This window comes from Phoenix dactylifera, chromosome 8, assembly GCF_009389715.1.
Source record: "Phoenix dactylifera cultivar Barhee BC4 chromosome 8, palm_55x_up_171113_PBpolish2nd_filt_p, whole genome shotgun sequence".
Classification (NCBI taxonomy): Eukaryota; Viridiplantae; Streptophyta; class Magnoliopsida; order Arecales; family Arecaceae; genus Phoenix; species Phoenix dactylifera.
Genome location: NC_052399.1, coordinates 19118873 through 19134715, shown reverse-complemented (window position 1 = coordinate 19134715; position 15843 = coordinate 19118873). Strand labels below are relative to the sequence as shown.

The 15843-nt window shown below is 38.1% G+C and overlaps 2 protein-coding genes across 6 annotated transcripts; one reads left to right on the top strand and one right to left on the bottom strand.

Annotated features, from left to right (window-relative positions):
• Positions 1-3335: 3335 nt before the first annotated feature.
• LOC103702996 (protein trichome birefringence-like 31) lies at positions 3336-6087 on the top strand. Its single transcript, XM_008785679.4, has 5 exons — positions 3336-4107; positions 4205-4376; positions 4487-4686; positions 4887-5030; positions 5132-6087. Exons 1-5 carry the CDS (start codon positions 3737-3739, stop codon positions 5475-5477), a joined length of 1233 nt encoding a protein of 410 aa, XP_008783901.2. The 5' UTR covers positions 3336-3736; the 3' UTR covers positions 5478-6087.
• A 1099-nt stretch (positions 6088-7186) lies between these two features.
• On the bottom strand, positions 7187-14781 carry LOC120111615. Of its 5 annotated transcripts, none has more exons than XM_039129167.1 (6): positions 14534-14781; positions 12685-12785; positions 12021-12504; positions 11805-11927; positions 9998-10182; positions 7187-7804 (listed from the first exon to the last, which is right to left on the bottom strand). In XM_039129167.1, exons 1-6 carry the CDS (start codon positions 14637-14639, stop codon positions 7625-7627), a joined length of 1179 nt encoding a protein of 392 aa, XP_038985095.1. In that variant the 5' UTR covers positions 14640-14781; the 3' UTR covers positions 7187-7624. The 5 variants fall into 5 exon arrangements, with proteins under 5 accessions (XP_038985095.1, XP_038985093.1, XP_038985096.1 ...); XM_039129165.1 differs by having other exon boundaries at positions 7272-7804; positions 12652-12785; positions 14534-14774; XM_039129168.1 differs by having other exon boundaries at positions 7335-7804; positions 9998-10107; positions 12652-12785; positions 14534-14768.
• Positions 14782-15843: the final 1062 nt, after the last annotated feature.

Genomic DNA, 15843 nt, shown 5'->3' with positions numbered 1-15843 from the left:
GGGAGAAAAAGAAAATAATATAAAAAAGAATAGAACAAGCTAAACCAAGTAGCCAGGTAGGGCTCTGACTGGCTGATATATGGGTAGGTGAGGCTACCTTATCCAACCAGTAAGCTGATAATACAAAGTTGAAGTATAGTTCGTAGGAAGCAATGACCTAAAGATCAAAATATATTCAACTTTAGAGATAGTGCATGAATTTCAATACTTAAAATCGCGCACATTCTGCTTGGAACAGAAAGCAAAATAGCAGAAACAGTTTCTCTGTCATGAATTTTTTCAACTTCACATGTATCTGCAATTTCCTATCTCGAAGGTGGACGAATGTGCATCTCTTCTTGTATCAAGTGCTGAAGTTGTCCTCGACATCAAATTTTGGTTTGAAAAGGACATCAAATTAAGTTTTCTTTTTATTTCCTTGCTTTTCTAAAATCTATTACAAAAGCATATCTTTGATGACTGAGCTTAGCAATAACGAAATTTATGTAGGAAACATTTGAAAATAGTAGTAAGTAGGTTAGCTCTGAAAATTGCAGTCTATTGCAAAGTTCAAAGAACATACTGCCTGCTTCACATCACCTTTTCTAGGATAATGTGCAAGACATTTGAACCATCACATATATTAATTAAAAAATATAACTATACACATGATTTTCTTTATAGCAAACTCACATGGTTGCCTTTTGGATTACCTAAAGAGACATTCAAATCATAGCGCATGAAACTGGGAACATCAACATTGAAAAAAAAAAATACTTGACTATTAAGATATATCATTGCACTTCATTTTCTGTTTACAGGAATAACACCACAAGGAGCATGAAAAGGTTTATAGCTTTACCTTCATCTAGTGCATGTCCAGTAGCTCAAGTGCTTCCTTCCTCCTTTCTCCACCAGCCATGTTTGCATATAAATATTTATCCAAGGAGGTAGTTCTAGTCAAGTTTAGTTAAGCAAAAGCAAAATAATCAGAGATAAATTACTAACGAAAAAATTGTTAGAATGAAGAGAACACAAGTTAAAGCAATTCAACATCCCATCAGAGCAATCGTTCCAATTTCACATTGCTTCCTTCTAGTTCTATCTAACAGTCAACATATTACTTTTCTACCTTTATCCGAGTATCAAGGAAATTCTAGCCAAGCTACACATAATTATATCAAGCAAAATGAAATAAAGTAACTATTGATACAAAATAATTCGAATGAGAAGATCACAAACGTGAAAAAAGACAGCCTAATGCACGAGTCTCCCACCATTGCAGGGTTTAGGAAGGGTCAGATGTACGCATCTTTATAACTTAAATGTGGAAAGGCTATTTCATGTTTCGTACCCATAACCTCCAAGTCATAATGGAGCAAACTTATCATCAAGCCAAGGCTCACCCTCTAAGAACACAAACCTGAAACAGCTAAATAACGTACCAAAAATTTGAGGCCTCATTAGATAGTCTCAGCAGCAGAACAGGCACATTTCTAGTAAGCATCTTACATTAGTATCTCTAAAATTGTTTACTTTCAGATAGCAGTTGGTAGACTAGTCAGAGATAAATTAGCAATGTACCAAGTGATTATCATAGTATCAAGACCAATCAATGAAAATTTACACTGAAAAGAAGAAATTGAAAAAGGAAAGCCAACAAAGTGAAAGTCTGTTATTTCTGCTTCTTATAAAGAGGAAATAGGACAGTGATAAGCATTTATACTTCTGATTCTTTCATGTACATAACTAAATTTCTCTTTTTGTTTCTACCATGACTATGTGTGTCTATAACCAATAGACAAACCAGAAGGGAATGCATACAATTCTAGGAAATAAGCACTCTTCAAAGATATCATTTTTTAGAATTTATAATCTATAATTATTTAAGAAACTTAGAAGCTAAAAATCTGGCATATTCTTTGCATCAGAGCTTTTATATAATAATTTAAGACTAAATATAATTGACATTTGCTGTGAAGACATAATAACTGAGAAAAGTTTCCTTTGGTCCCTTGGTAAGAAATAGGCATGGATTCCTAAACTCATAAAATAGCAAGAAATCTAAAAATTGAAACATTGCAGGAAAAAAGAAGATATGAATAGGCATGAAACCAAAAATCATAAAATAGCATGAAATCTATAAATGGAAACGATGCAGGGAAATTTAAAACATGGAAAAGGACATCATACTCTACGGAGAAGAAAACCACCTCATCTCCCTCATCTCACAGCCAATTTGAGCAATTGGGCGACGAAGAAGGAAATAAACTGCAGCCCTTGCTATGAGAAAAGCTGAGAAAGGGTACCAATATGGTAAATTGAATGTTTTGACGTGGAAGTAGTGCTGATTTGAAGCACCTATGGAAGCCTTCCTCAATAAAGTAGCTATGAAGAAATCACCATCCATCTATAGCCTTCAGCTTTTCGCGGGAAGCTTTTCTCAGTAGGAGAAGGGTGCAAATTGGCAAGTACCAATTGGACTGGGCCAGGCTCAGCCGTTCTGCTCGCTATTCACGGACTTTTATGTATGGCAAATGGCCATAATGGAGCAAAGCCCACAGCAGAACATCCATTTCAAAATATGGGCCCTGGCCTATCATTGCCATCATGCCATATCCGAATGGTCGTGATTGGCAAATAGGCTCTTGAAAATAGGCTTTCCAAGTTCTTATATGGCAAGCCCTTCATGTCTCGACCTCCATTAGATATATATATATATATATATATATATATATATATATATATATATATATATATATATATATATATATATATATATACCGTTCTCATATTGTACCCTTACTTGTGAATCTCACGATTGCCTTTCGTATTAGCAATCTATGTTCTGTATATTGACTCTAAACAAAATGTTAGCATGATGTTGTAATTCCTGGGCTAGCTTTGTTGCCTTGTAAATGAAGCGAGATAGAAAGATGTTTTGGAGGTAGAAAACTATTAAGACCATAAGTTTGTAGGGTTCGGTGCATATATCTTTTTTTATATGAGTGCAGATCATCTTCATGATTTCTGTTGGAGCACCTGCAACACCACCTTCCTGAGGAACAAAAGAGTTTCTTATATCATGGACCCTCATGCTCATCAACCGGTGACTGCTTTTAAGTACATGATTAATGTTTTACCATCAGAATCAATTCTCTATCAATTGTGGTTGCAGCTTTTTTGAAACTAATTATTAAAAAGTTTCCATAAATAAACTTCAGTTGTTGAAAATAAAAATAGGTTAAATTTAGATATAAATTTAGCTATTCAAATATGGATTGGATTTAGATCGAAGAAAATTTCTACCGAACTAAATTGCTTCATGATGACGACTTACATGAAGACCTGAGCTATTTCTATGATGTAGCCACAAAGAGTTGATGGATGCAGCTTAACCACCGTTTTCCACCACCTGCATTTCCAATTATTTTCTCACCAGCAAGGTCGTTCATGAGGCCGGCGGACCCATTGGTGGTATTAGGTTAGCCAGCCTAAGACCATTTATGAAATCGGCGGGGCTTCACCGCTTCAGCTACGTAGCCTACAACCTGTTTGACAAAATTAGCTCATCCATCACCTCCGGTGATTTCCTTCGGAACAAGCAATCCGGAAAGCGTGTCTCGCGTAGCAACTGCTGCGAGGAGTGGTTGCATGAGTGTTCTCGAAACACTTCAAGAGGAAGCAACCCCCCACCGGAAAACAAAAGAGAAGATTCAAATCCACGACGCGTTCGAGTATCTACATGCCTGCCTAAATGAAGTCGCCACCCACCGATCGCCGTGTCCTGACCCTCTTCCCCTTCATTTTGGCTTCGGTTTTGATCTTCGGAACCACGAGATTAGTCACAGAGACATCGAGTGCTAGCTGGAGTCGTGCCCTCCGTCGGTCATTTCCGGCCATCTTCAGCTCTGCAAGAAGAAATGCCGCAGAACTGGACCATGTTCTCGACCGCAGATGCAATCTCTTTGAGGGAAAGTGGGTGTTGGATGAGCATAATTCTCGCCCTCTCTATACTGAAGACAGCTGCCCCTACTTGACCAGGCAACTGACTTGCCAGAGAAATGGGAGGCCCGACTCCCTGTATCAGAAGTGGAGGTGGAAACCTCATTCATGTGACTTGCCAAGGTCAGCATCACCCTTATCTTTGTGTATTAAACCTTAATTTAGAGCTCTGACTTCTGGGCTTTGGGAGTACAATGCGTGCTGGACTGGTTTCCTTCAGGTTTGATGCTGTGAAGCTATTGGAGAGCCTGAGGAACAAGAGGCTCATGTTCATAGGGGACTCGATTCAGAGAACGCAGTGGGAGTCCATGGTGTGCCTCCTCCAATCTGGTGCGGCTGACAACAAGAAGTACCTGCACAAGGATCCTCCAAGGAAAATTTTTGTAGCAGAGGTAGGACTAGCCTAGTTTGCGAGCACCAAAGTTTCAATGCGAATCATGAATTCAAAGCTCAAACCTACGTTATGCTTCACTCACTCCGCTTGTTTTAATTTGGTTATTAGGAGTTCAATGCATCAATCGAGTTCTACTGGGCTCCCTTTATCGTGGAGTCAAATTCCGACCATGCTACGAAGCACACGGTGCAGAAGAGGCTGGTCCATTTAGACTCTATTGCCAAGCATGGCCGGAATTGGAAGGGAGTCGATGTCATGGTTTTCAATAGCTATGTGTGGTGGATGTACAAACCTCTCATCAACGCCACGTGAGTAGCTCCTTTTCCCTCCCCGCTTCTCCATTCCATGGAGTCACAATTCTATACTGATTAGTGATTCACAGATAGATAGCATGGAGACAAATATTCTTTAACTTTTCAGTTGACATATGGTTTCTATAAACCTCAAAACTCACTCTTGAAGAAGATCCGAAACCATGCAACTTATAATCCTTTCGAACCTGAAACAGAATTGGCACTCTTGACATCTGGCAGTACGGTGTCCCCACTGCATATAGAATGGCTCTACAAACTTGGGCTAAATGGATTGAATCCACCGTCAATCCTCAGAACCAGAAGCTCTTCTTCATGAGCTCATCACCAACCCATCTATGGTAAGTTCCAAAAAAAAAAAAAACATCAGAAGACCATCGTGTTTAATTCGGAACTAGTAATATGAACTTTGTTGATGTTACATGGTGCTACAATTGTCCAGGAGCTGGGAATGGAAAGCTGGAAGCAGTGGGAACTGCTTCAACGAGACGTATCCGATCGAAGGTCCATACTGGGGGACAGGATCTAGCTTGGATATCATGGGGGCAGTGAGAGATGCCTTGCGAGGGCTCAAGGTAAAAGTGACGCTGCTGAACATCACCCAGTTGTCAGAGTTCCGCAAGGACGGACACACATCGGTTTACACCGAGAGAAGAGGCAAGCTTTTAACAAGTGAGCAGAGATCGGAGCCCAACGTTTATGCCGATTGCATCCATTGGTGCCTGCCTGGCGTTCCAGATACCTGGAACGAAATATTGTATGCACATTTGTTAAATAGAAAGTCGTAGCTACCGAGCACGCTTGAAATATAAAATGTAGGTGGGAACCGTGGTAAAAGAATGCCAAAAAAAAAAAAAGAGGGTAGGGAAGAACCCTGAGGGAAATGGCTTGCTCGGCAAAACATCATACAGCCCTTCAACCCCACTATAATTATTTTTTTGGAGCCGGGACAACGATAAATACAATAATTAGGTTCCTGGATTTTCCTTATCATAAAAGATTAAGTTATCTGTGCTTTGATCTAAAATTAAGTTAATTTGTGCTTCACTTTTGATTTCTGTCTATTAATCAATGCTAGGTTCATCTTCCTACCAATTTTTAGAATGAAATTCCAATTTCTCGGTCTCAGTCTTTTGATACGAAGTCATTCCCTCGACTAAGGCAGCCCATGGGCATCATGTACCACTGTGGGCCCACTTTGCAGTCAATACGGGTCAAGATATTTGTTAATATAAACACAGGTTTCGTTCAGAGGAATGAAATGTTCAAATTCGACTTTGCCGAGTACTGGTTATATAGAAGTTGGAAGGGTTACATGTCTAGGAGAGAATGAAAGTTATATTGCATTTCATATTTGTAGCATTGCTGTTTAATGAAATAAAAGATGCATTTATTAAATACTTGTACAGTGCGATAATCTTGATGCATGATAGAGTCTGGATTGTTTGCAATCCTGACTGTAAGATTTCAATAGCTGGGGAACATTGCACAATTTCATTGGCTGTGCAAAACCTGACCTCATTTAACTCGACGAAGAGTGGGCAGTCCAAATTGGAAGAGAAATTGAAATCACTGTATCAGCCTATTCCCACTTATGTATGGGCCTCATATCAAATGCTAAGTGCACTAATGTGATGAGCTGGGCTCTTAAAAGATTTCACCTACGTGCATACGCAGATGCACTGCTCCTCATCGAAGAAAAACTTGCTCTTTTGGAAGTCTTATGGACAGAGTTTCACAACGCCACCATGACCATGTTGGAAGCGAAGGTGGGCCAGATGCTAGACCGTGCAAATGGGATGAATATAGGATAGAAGAGATGGGGATTAAACCATCCCAGTCTTAAAAGGGTAGGAATGTCAGAGGTCCTCAATGTTTGACCCATCATCAAAGGCCCATAAGGATTCCACCCCACACATCCTCATAAATTGCAAAAGAACCAACATTTGCACCTGTAACCCTAAAAAAAAAGAAGAGAGGCTTCATCACTTCAGCCAAATTGCATGATAGGGATATATATTTAATCTCATATCAGTTATGCAACAAACATATCTTCGATATTTGTATAGAACCAAAAAATTCAAATAGTATCTTTCAGCTAGCCTTTTAGCATCAGAATGACCCAACTCATGATCCATATAGGCTAAGAAATACTGCACTACAGCATAACTACATTTGCACCAGACCACAAGGCAAACATCTTGGATACCTGTAGAGCTTTCAAGTTAATCTCTTTGGCTGAGATCCCTATAAGATTCATCTCTCTCACATGCCTTGCAATACATTGGGAAGTTATCACGGAAAGATCACTGCCCGCTTAATCCAGGTTGCAGCCAGAATATTGCAGAACTAAACCGTGCCCGGCTACCAAGCTCTTCCCATCATTCAAATGGAGGGAAAAAAGCTATTTTTTCTTTGTCATGGCACTCTAGAGAAGGGAACCATATGAGGGACAATAGAACCAGTTATGTACATGAGCATTCATCAAATACACTCCTCAGAGAACTGGAGCATGCGGCAGCAGCTGAGGAAATTAAACCTCCTGGGCAAGGACCAGATTTTCTTTTAAGCATGAACCAGAATTAGCTTTAAATTTGTAATACTGAGAACTCTGATTGCATAACCAAAAACTACAAAAATGATGGTTACACAAAATGCCACGCTAATATATATATATATATATGAACAAAACCTCTAGTTGCAATAAAGTTCCTAATGAAAGCACTATTCTTTTTCTTCGCCCACAGAAAGGGAAGCACAAATGTGTAGTGAGTAATTTAGCAAATTGGCTCGTATAATGAATGAAGCATGACCTATTATTAATTTATCAGACTGCATAGCCTATTTGGGCCAGCATCATAGTGTTCCTTCTTCATGGCTTGGCAGAGAAAGAGCTAGCTTAGCTGGAATGACTATTTAGCAGCTTCGCACAACCTTACAGGAATTCCCAATCAGACTCCATGGTATCGTGAATAGAGGATGACTTCGAAAACGACGAAGCAGTAATTCCTTGTCTGTCCTGCATTGGCTTGCTGGTATCCTGGTGCCAATATGCTACCTGCCCATAATTCTTCGACAGCCGCAGTTTTGAAGTTATAGCAGCCTTGAGTTTTTTCTAATGAAGAAAACAATTGTCAGCCGGCAATTTTGGCTCACAAAGAGCAAAGTTCATAAAATACTTGCACAATGTGGTTATTCCAAAACTCCAGATGCAGATGCATCATAAAGAATGGCAAATAGAAAACTACAGGAACTAAAACTCAACAGGAGGAAGTGATTACCCTCCTATAAGAAATGAAATCAAGCAAGAGTTGGCTGAGTGTTGGTCTAACTACTTCGATAATAAGAAATCGATCGACTATTACGATGTCAGCATATTAATGCTTGCAGATCATGTTTTATTTGCATCAACAAGTCAAGGGTAGAGAGAGCGCGAGAGAGATGATCAGCACAATTTCTACATAAGATCCAGTAGGGGATGGTAAACAATAGATTCCATCTGCCAGAAAGGAGATTAAAGTGGATAGGTGGACCCATGTTCCGATCAAGAAAATCAGGGTCTAAGATTTAGCTATGCAATCTTGGTAGGATACTAACAACAGGGTTTCCAATGTTCACTAGGTGCAGTCGGGGAGAAATACACTGAAGTACATGATTCCAATAAAGATCTAATGGCTGTTCAGCACTTATATCTGACCAGACAAATGTCTGTGAAACAAGAACTTGCACTAAGATCCACCTAGGGCTGCAAAAGAATATGGTCTCCCCAAGATCCAACCCAGATCCAAACCCAACAGGACTAGATCCAAACACCCAACAGGACCCTACCCAACCCAAACCAACATGAAACAATGCATCTGATTTGGTCTAAATGTAGACCCCACTAATATCTGATGTTCCAATTGGGTTCCTTTAATACATAGACCAAAATGAATTAGGTAGCTGCCTAACCTAACCTGACATGAGAATACATTCGTACTATATGCACATGAGCATGTACATGGCTATAAATTTGATGCACCTAATAAAATGATCGGACTGCTACGTATATTTAGAACTGCAAAACTATCTTCAAGTGATTAATAATGATATTTGAACAAGGCGAGACAAGTAGAAACTAATGCCATATAGTAAGGAAGTTGATATGACGTAAATTATAATAATAACAAAAAGCATGTCATGTATCTATGGGATACTAGCAATCAGCATGTGCAATGCACATTTCAAGAAAAAACATTATAAAATTTTACAGTTATAAATCAAAACAATAATAAGAATAAAAATATTTCTTTATTTGTTTGCAGCTGTTTATTTATTTTTTCCTAATTTGTTTACTCTCATAATCTTTTTATTATGATTATTTGTTTCTAGCCGGTATCTCCAATTTTTCTTATTTTTTTTCTATCAAATAATTATCTTTCAAATATTTTATTAAATCATGTCTAATGAATTTTATTTATTTTTCTAATTGTTTTCCTTACTTGTTTGGTTGTTCATATGGTCACTGCATTTGTTTTTCCTTATAATTGTTTGCACACAGGCTGGGGAAAGAGGAGAAATTGAGGGAGGATATGCTGGTGGGAGCGAAAAGAGGGAAGCAGGTTGTGGGGGAGTGTACATATTTTAAGTGAATTAAAGGTGAGAGAGAGCAAGGATGGATAGTCCAATATGTTTGGAAGTTTTGCATGTATATGTTCTTGACTTAGTGTGGTCCATTCAGGGAAGGGGAAGTGAGAAAGAAGTAACTAATGGAGTTAGATAGGGGGAGGAGGAAGGGGACCCATCTGAATCAAAAAAGGGAGGGAGGGAGGGGCAGAGAGAGAGAGAGAACACAATGTGATCACTGAGATGGGAGAGCGAGCAATTGGAGTAATTAAAGCATTTTTAGGATAAGTGGAAGTGTACTTTTTGAATGAAAATTGACAGAATCAAAAAGCATATTATAATTTTGAAACTATCATTTAAATAGTAGTATAGAAGTGCACCATCATGGTATATAATGAATGATAATCAAATAGCAAACAACTAATGGAAAATCCTGGTAAATCTGGATGACTGCATCATACAAAATGGATGGCATGATTTGTCATGCACAACAAGACTAATATGTGAGGCAGCTGCACCTTCTCATGACAATGAACATAGAAAATCAACCTTAAGTGTATAATCACATGATTTGCAGAGCACATCATGGCCAATATCGCTCAGTCATGTATAAGCAAGTGTAGACATTTTAGATAAACACACACAAGTGTTGGTGCTAGTTTTGTTTAATATGAAAGTATAATATCTATGAATTGCAAGTTACCTTGTATGACCTATTCTTGAATTCTTGATACGAGACTGAAGCAAGTTCATAGTCTTCATCATCATCATCCCAGCTATCCTGAAGATCTACATCCTCAAATTCTTCGAGTTCTGCACTCAGTTCAGCTAGATCAGTACTGCTGAACAAGTCTTCCCTACCAGAGAAGTCTGAAATTTCTGAAACGGCTGAACTTACAAAACCACTAATCAAGTATTTGGGGAATTAAAATCTATAAGAATCAACAATTCAACAAAGTGGGTCTGCCCAGATGCAAGATCAGCAATGATAAACTGATTTCCCTTTTTTCATTTTTGAGGGGAAGTGGTCAACTGAAGTTCATTGTAGTTAATTTTGCATGTAGCAGTAAATGTCAGAACACATATGGGTGAACATTTGAAAATGAAACATGACATAACAAAATCCAAAACATAACTTGTTATATGTCCCTTGCAACAAGAAGGTATGGTATGTTTAAACAGGAGGTGCTCAGTGAAGCACAAATGGCCCTGAGAATTTCAGGGAGTGAAGCCTTTTTTCCAATTTAAAAATCCTAAGTCCGATCCTGGCCCAAACTTGTTCAACCTGAAGCTCTCGTGCCAATTCCCAGCCCAGCCCAACAGCCTGATTTCTTAGCCAAAAGACCAGTATTTTCAGTCTTCAAGCCAACCCTGCATTTACCATCTTGCAGTTTTGATAGCAGCTTTTCATTTCCCTTTTATCCATCAAAACAAAACCTCGATATAGGTTCTGAGTTATGAAAGAACGTCCTCTAATCTTAAAAGCTTTCAGTTCTAATACTACAATGGTGCAGAAAGGGTAAGGAATGGTAGAGGAAAAAAGCAAAAATTGCTCAGCAGAAGGAAACCGTTGTTGAACTAGAAAAATGAAGATATATCAGAAGAAAATGACAAAAGGAATCTAAATCTGACTTTGTAATTTTACAAGTGATGTATCACATCAAATCTTAAGCACAACTTTTTGACACTAAGGGCCTGTTTGGAACCCGAGCCAGTAATCCGTGGATTATGTACTCTCTCATAAAAACTCTCAAGAAGCTAAAACCATGATTGAGAAAATCTAGAGATCAGAGGAGTCTGGCATTCCATTATTCCAATTTTAGAGAGATGGAATCTTCTTTCAATCGGTTTCTATTATTTCTACGAAATCAAGTCAAGATTACTGATTCTGAGCACCTCCACTCCCCTCAAAATTCTTGCCCATTTTAAGTTATTTCCCAACACCCCTTTCCTGCCAGCATATTATATTCAGGAATTAGGTACTCGCATGTCCAAAGAGGCCCAAAAGGGAGTTCGGGGAAACCACTACAAGAATAGAGACATAATACTGATGATTTTTAAATTCTGACACTTTACAATGGCAATTTACAGTGGCAGAGAGATTCAATTCAATCCCTAAAAAAGCTTGGTGGATTATATTATAACCTCAAAGTATGTCCAAAAAACATTACTGGAAAACCAATACTTAGGAAACTAAAATTTTGGCATAAGGATATAGTAGATAGTAGATGTGGTCACACCTAGGTTGACTCATAAGAAGCATTACTAATATTCCTAATGGAAAACTGCCAGTCAATGAAAACACATGGATGAGGCCTACATTCCACTTATCAAGCCAATTTAGGCAGACTAATGACCAAGGATCTGGCAAATCTTTTTATAGTTAATATGCAGAAAAGTGCATGAGCCACTAGAAGATATTAGAATCAAAGTCATACTTTATAGTACACATGTGATAAAATGGAACAGCCAGTACAAGGAAGAAAACAATTGGGAAGTTAAGCGCATACCTGATTCGGGTAATTGCACATCAGCCTCTGATCTATTAGTTCCAATTTTTTGCTCAAGTTCGTTTCCAAGAGACTGCACAAGAGATGCTGTGTCCTTAGATGTAGAGGTGCCTGCAATGACATCTATTTAGGAAAATTTATAAATGGTACATAACACCTGCAATGCAAACAACCAAATAAGCAAATACTGTACGTGGTTGATCAGAAAATGCATACCACATATTTCAGTTGATGTATTATTGCCCGACACAATGAACCTTTCTTCAAGCACCATATTGTTATGGGACTCTGATGGAAGGACTTCATCAGCTGACAGAGCACTTGTGACGTCAGAAGATGTGAATGCATCTGCAGTTTTTCTATAATTTCCATCTACACCTGTGCAACTAGAATCTGTAGTTTCAGCTGGAATTTGTTCCTTTTCATGTTCATTGCTTGGAGTATCTTGGGTTATATCAGGGAGTGTGACAAGTTTCATATCTTCCATTGAAGAAATGATAGGCTCCTCTATGGCAGAAGTTGCTAATTCATTTAAGTGGTTTTCATCAACTCTTTCACTTGATTTCTTATAATCATTATCAATAGATTTATCAAAATCTATCTCCTTAGCACAATTACTAGAAGGGTCGAGCCATTCATCAACCTCGTCAAGGAACTTTTTAACATGTTCACCCACTACATTAACATATTTGCGAGGAACCTGTCCAACAAAATAATATATTATTTTTTATAAGAAAGAATAAAAAAGAAAATAACGGATTGATGAGGGGAAAAAGATAAGGATCTTATATTACTAGGCAAATCACTTAATAAACTACTTATTCTGCTCAAGATAAAAGATGCCAACCTGAACCATTTTATTGGTGCACATTTTTTCTACCTTCTGATATATGTTGTCAGCCCAAGATGGATTTTCTTTTTGAGAGAAAGCCCACCCTCGATTTTCACATGTAAAATCCATACTGATCAAAGATAAGCTTCCTGGAAGAGAAAAAGAATCAACAAAAATTCATCACCCTCCCTTATCATGGAAGTTTTATTGATCAAACTTTTTCAAATTTTAATTTTCATACTCATTGGGCGTTGACATTATGTTTACCAACACAATATGTATAAACCAACTGCACATTAAAAGAACACAAACGCACATGCACACACAATTAAACATTCAAGGTGAGATAAGGCATTCATTTGTTTACTCCTAAGGATGAAAATATCAGTCCAATTCTATGATAAGAAAGCAGAAGAAACAATTGTATAAATGGATTAGCATGAAATTACTCAATAACCGCTACACAAAAACAATTAGGCTAGGCTTCCTTCAAGGATGATGGCATTGGTCCCAATAAAAGTTTGCAATTTAAGTCACCTGCTTTAAGGCCCATTGATCACACATTTTCGATTAACCTAAAGGAGATTGTAGGTTCTGCTGCTATAATTCCCAATGCATCTCACGTAGCATTTACAACATGTGATATAATATTATACTGAGATTGAAAATCAGCCATAGGAAGAGGACTAATGAAGATTTGACTGCAGCTTATCAGCAAGGACTTATCTTCTGCTGATTTCCTATTAAAGTTTGTGACAGTTATCCTTACAGTTGATGGTACAAATCTATTTAGCATCAAGATCACGTTGCAAACTACAATATTGTTGGCCTCAATACTATAAATTTACTTGATATCCCTAAATAGAACTGAATGGGGTCCATTACATAGCATGCCCTCCTATGTTGATTGAAGAACTACTCATAATTTGTAATATAACAGCTTTCCTTTCTTTCCCAAAATCACAAAGCTTTAGAACATCTCCCTATGCCTCTGTATCCATGATGGACTAAGCTTGGAAGTATGATTCATTAATAAATTTTAAACTTTCTGTGTGGCTTATAACATCGAAGGTGACAATGAATAGAAGAGAGATCAAATAGAAGGGAAACTGTGCAGTCACACAGGGGTAGATCATATGACAGCCACTTCCCGCTGCATCATTGCCCTCATCCCACGCACACAAACATATATGCACATGCACACACAAGCACAGAGATATTTCTCCATTCAAACATAGCTATCCTGTTTTCTTCCCCTTAAAAACATTGATGCGAAGTTATCAACTATGAGTAGTTGTTTATACTTCTGGTGTTTAAATTGGGATAATAAAAATATTCGAATGTTCATATCCTACACTAGGCATTGCCAAAATATTTGCTTTAAGAGATTTTTAAGTTGAAAATCAGGGTTGGTCCAAACGGCGTTTCTACAGGAGGCCGTTATAAAAATCACCTCCCGCACAGCTACATCCTTTTAGCATAGAATTTGTCACACCAAGAAAAAATTAAACCACAGGACTCCAAAAAACACGGGAGCATGTTACTACTAAACAGCTAACAAATAGAACCTGAAATACGCTACAAACTCCTCCTTCAAAGAAGTTCATGAAACAGAGAAACAAAAGAAAGAAGGAAACTATGAACTCCAACATATATTCGCATGATGGACTCCAGTCACAGAGATGAACAAGGATCTGTAACTGAAAGGTATCCAGCCTATTGCTGGATACCTAAAACCACATCAACTTAAAACACAGATGATCTCAACAGAAAGGACAAAAAAATTTATTTCCACCATGATTTCGAATTCTTGTCAAGAAATAGCAAATAGCGAGAACGAAATAATAGGCCAACCGATTGTTCAAAACCCTATTGCTACGGTAAGCAGAAACACTACCACATATGCAAAATAGATTAGAAATCCCCTTCTGGAACATCTCCCACAATGTAATTTGTGAACAGTAGTGCATACAAGATGTCGTTTCATACAACGTCACATACATAATCTTAACAACTATTAATTCAGCATCAGGAGAATTACATTAGAACAAATAAAAAAAAATCTCCCTTTTATCGTCAATTAGACTGTAAAATAAAAGTAAAGTAGGGAATTTATTACCAACACCAAGAAGTAGAATAACTCGGAAAACAACGACGACGACAACAACGAAAAAGAGCAGAAAAATCCAAAGGGCATGCATCATATACCGCTAAAAAAGCGCGCCAAGGTCAAGAGGTTGCGATCAAAAACAAAGCCCAGGAAAAATACCGAAAAGATTAGTCGACTTTAAGCGAAGAGCAAAGCGAACACGAACTCGAGAATTTCTCGAACTAGAACGAGAGGGGCCATGAAACGAAGGCGGAGGAGAGAGACGCTCGAGTAAAATGAAGTTGGGAAAGCAAGAAAACCTAATTAAGGAGAGACAGCTTCGGAATTGGAGTGGTGGCGGGACCCACGCACATAGATGCGTCGAAGAGGCAATCTTTTATTTATTTTCAAATTCTATAAAGATTCCCGTTTACTTAACTTGGAACACCTGTTTTAAATAGATAAGTTTCGTGAAACGGAATCTTATTAGGGTTTAGAGTTTTAAGGGCTATAAAAATATTAAAGATTGATATGGTCACACCCGAACTATTGATAATGTACTCCCTTTGACGAGAAAGAGTCCGTACGAGTCACATTCCTTTTTTTAAGGGATATCAATCCCACTGCGATATGGCTTTTTGCCCCCGGACACCACGCTTAGAAAAACGAGTGCAAAAGCGAGCTCAAAAGCTGGCACCAAGCCATGGTTAAAACAGAATAGTTGGCGCTTATGCCATCGATGATCGATACATGAAGACGGAGGTAAAACAGTGCCAATAAAGATTACTCGCAGCCAAAAAAATAATTACCCGATATAATTCAACAAAAAAAAAAAAAGATTACTCGATATAGAGAAGAGACGTTATATGAAAAATATATAGAAGAAATCGACGTAAATGGATGATTTTTTTTTTTTTTTTTTTTTTGAACCGGAGGAGGTACATCATTCTTTCGTTTCTGGAAGCCGTCTCCAGTTGGCTTCCCGATTTATTAGCACGCAACATAAAAAAAACAACGGAAAGTACGGGTTTCTCCGTTCCTTTCTCCGACTCTGGGAACCGCCCTCCAATAAGCGGAAGTCTGACGACAACGGGATCGGCGCGGCTGCGCTTCAGCCT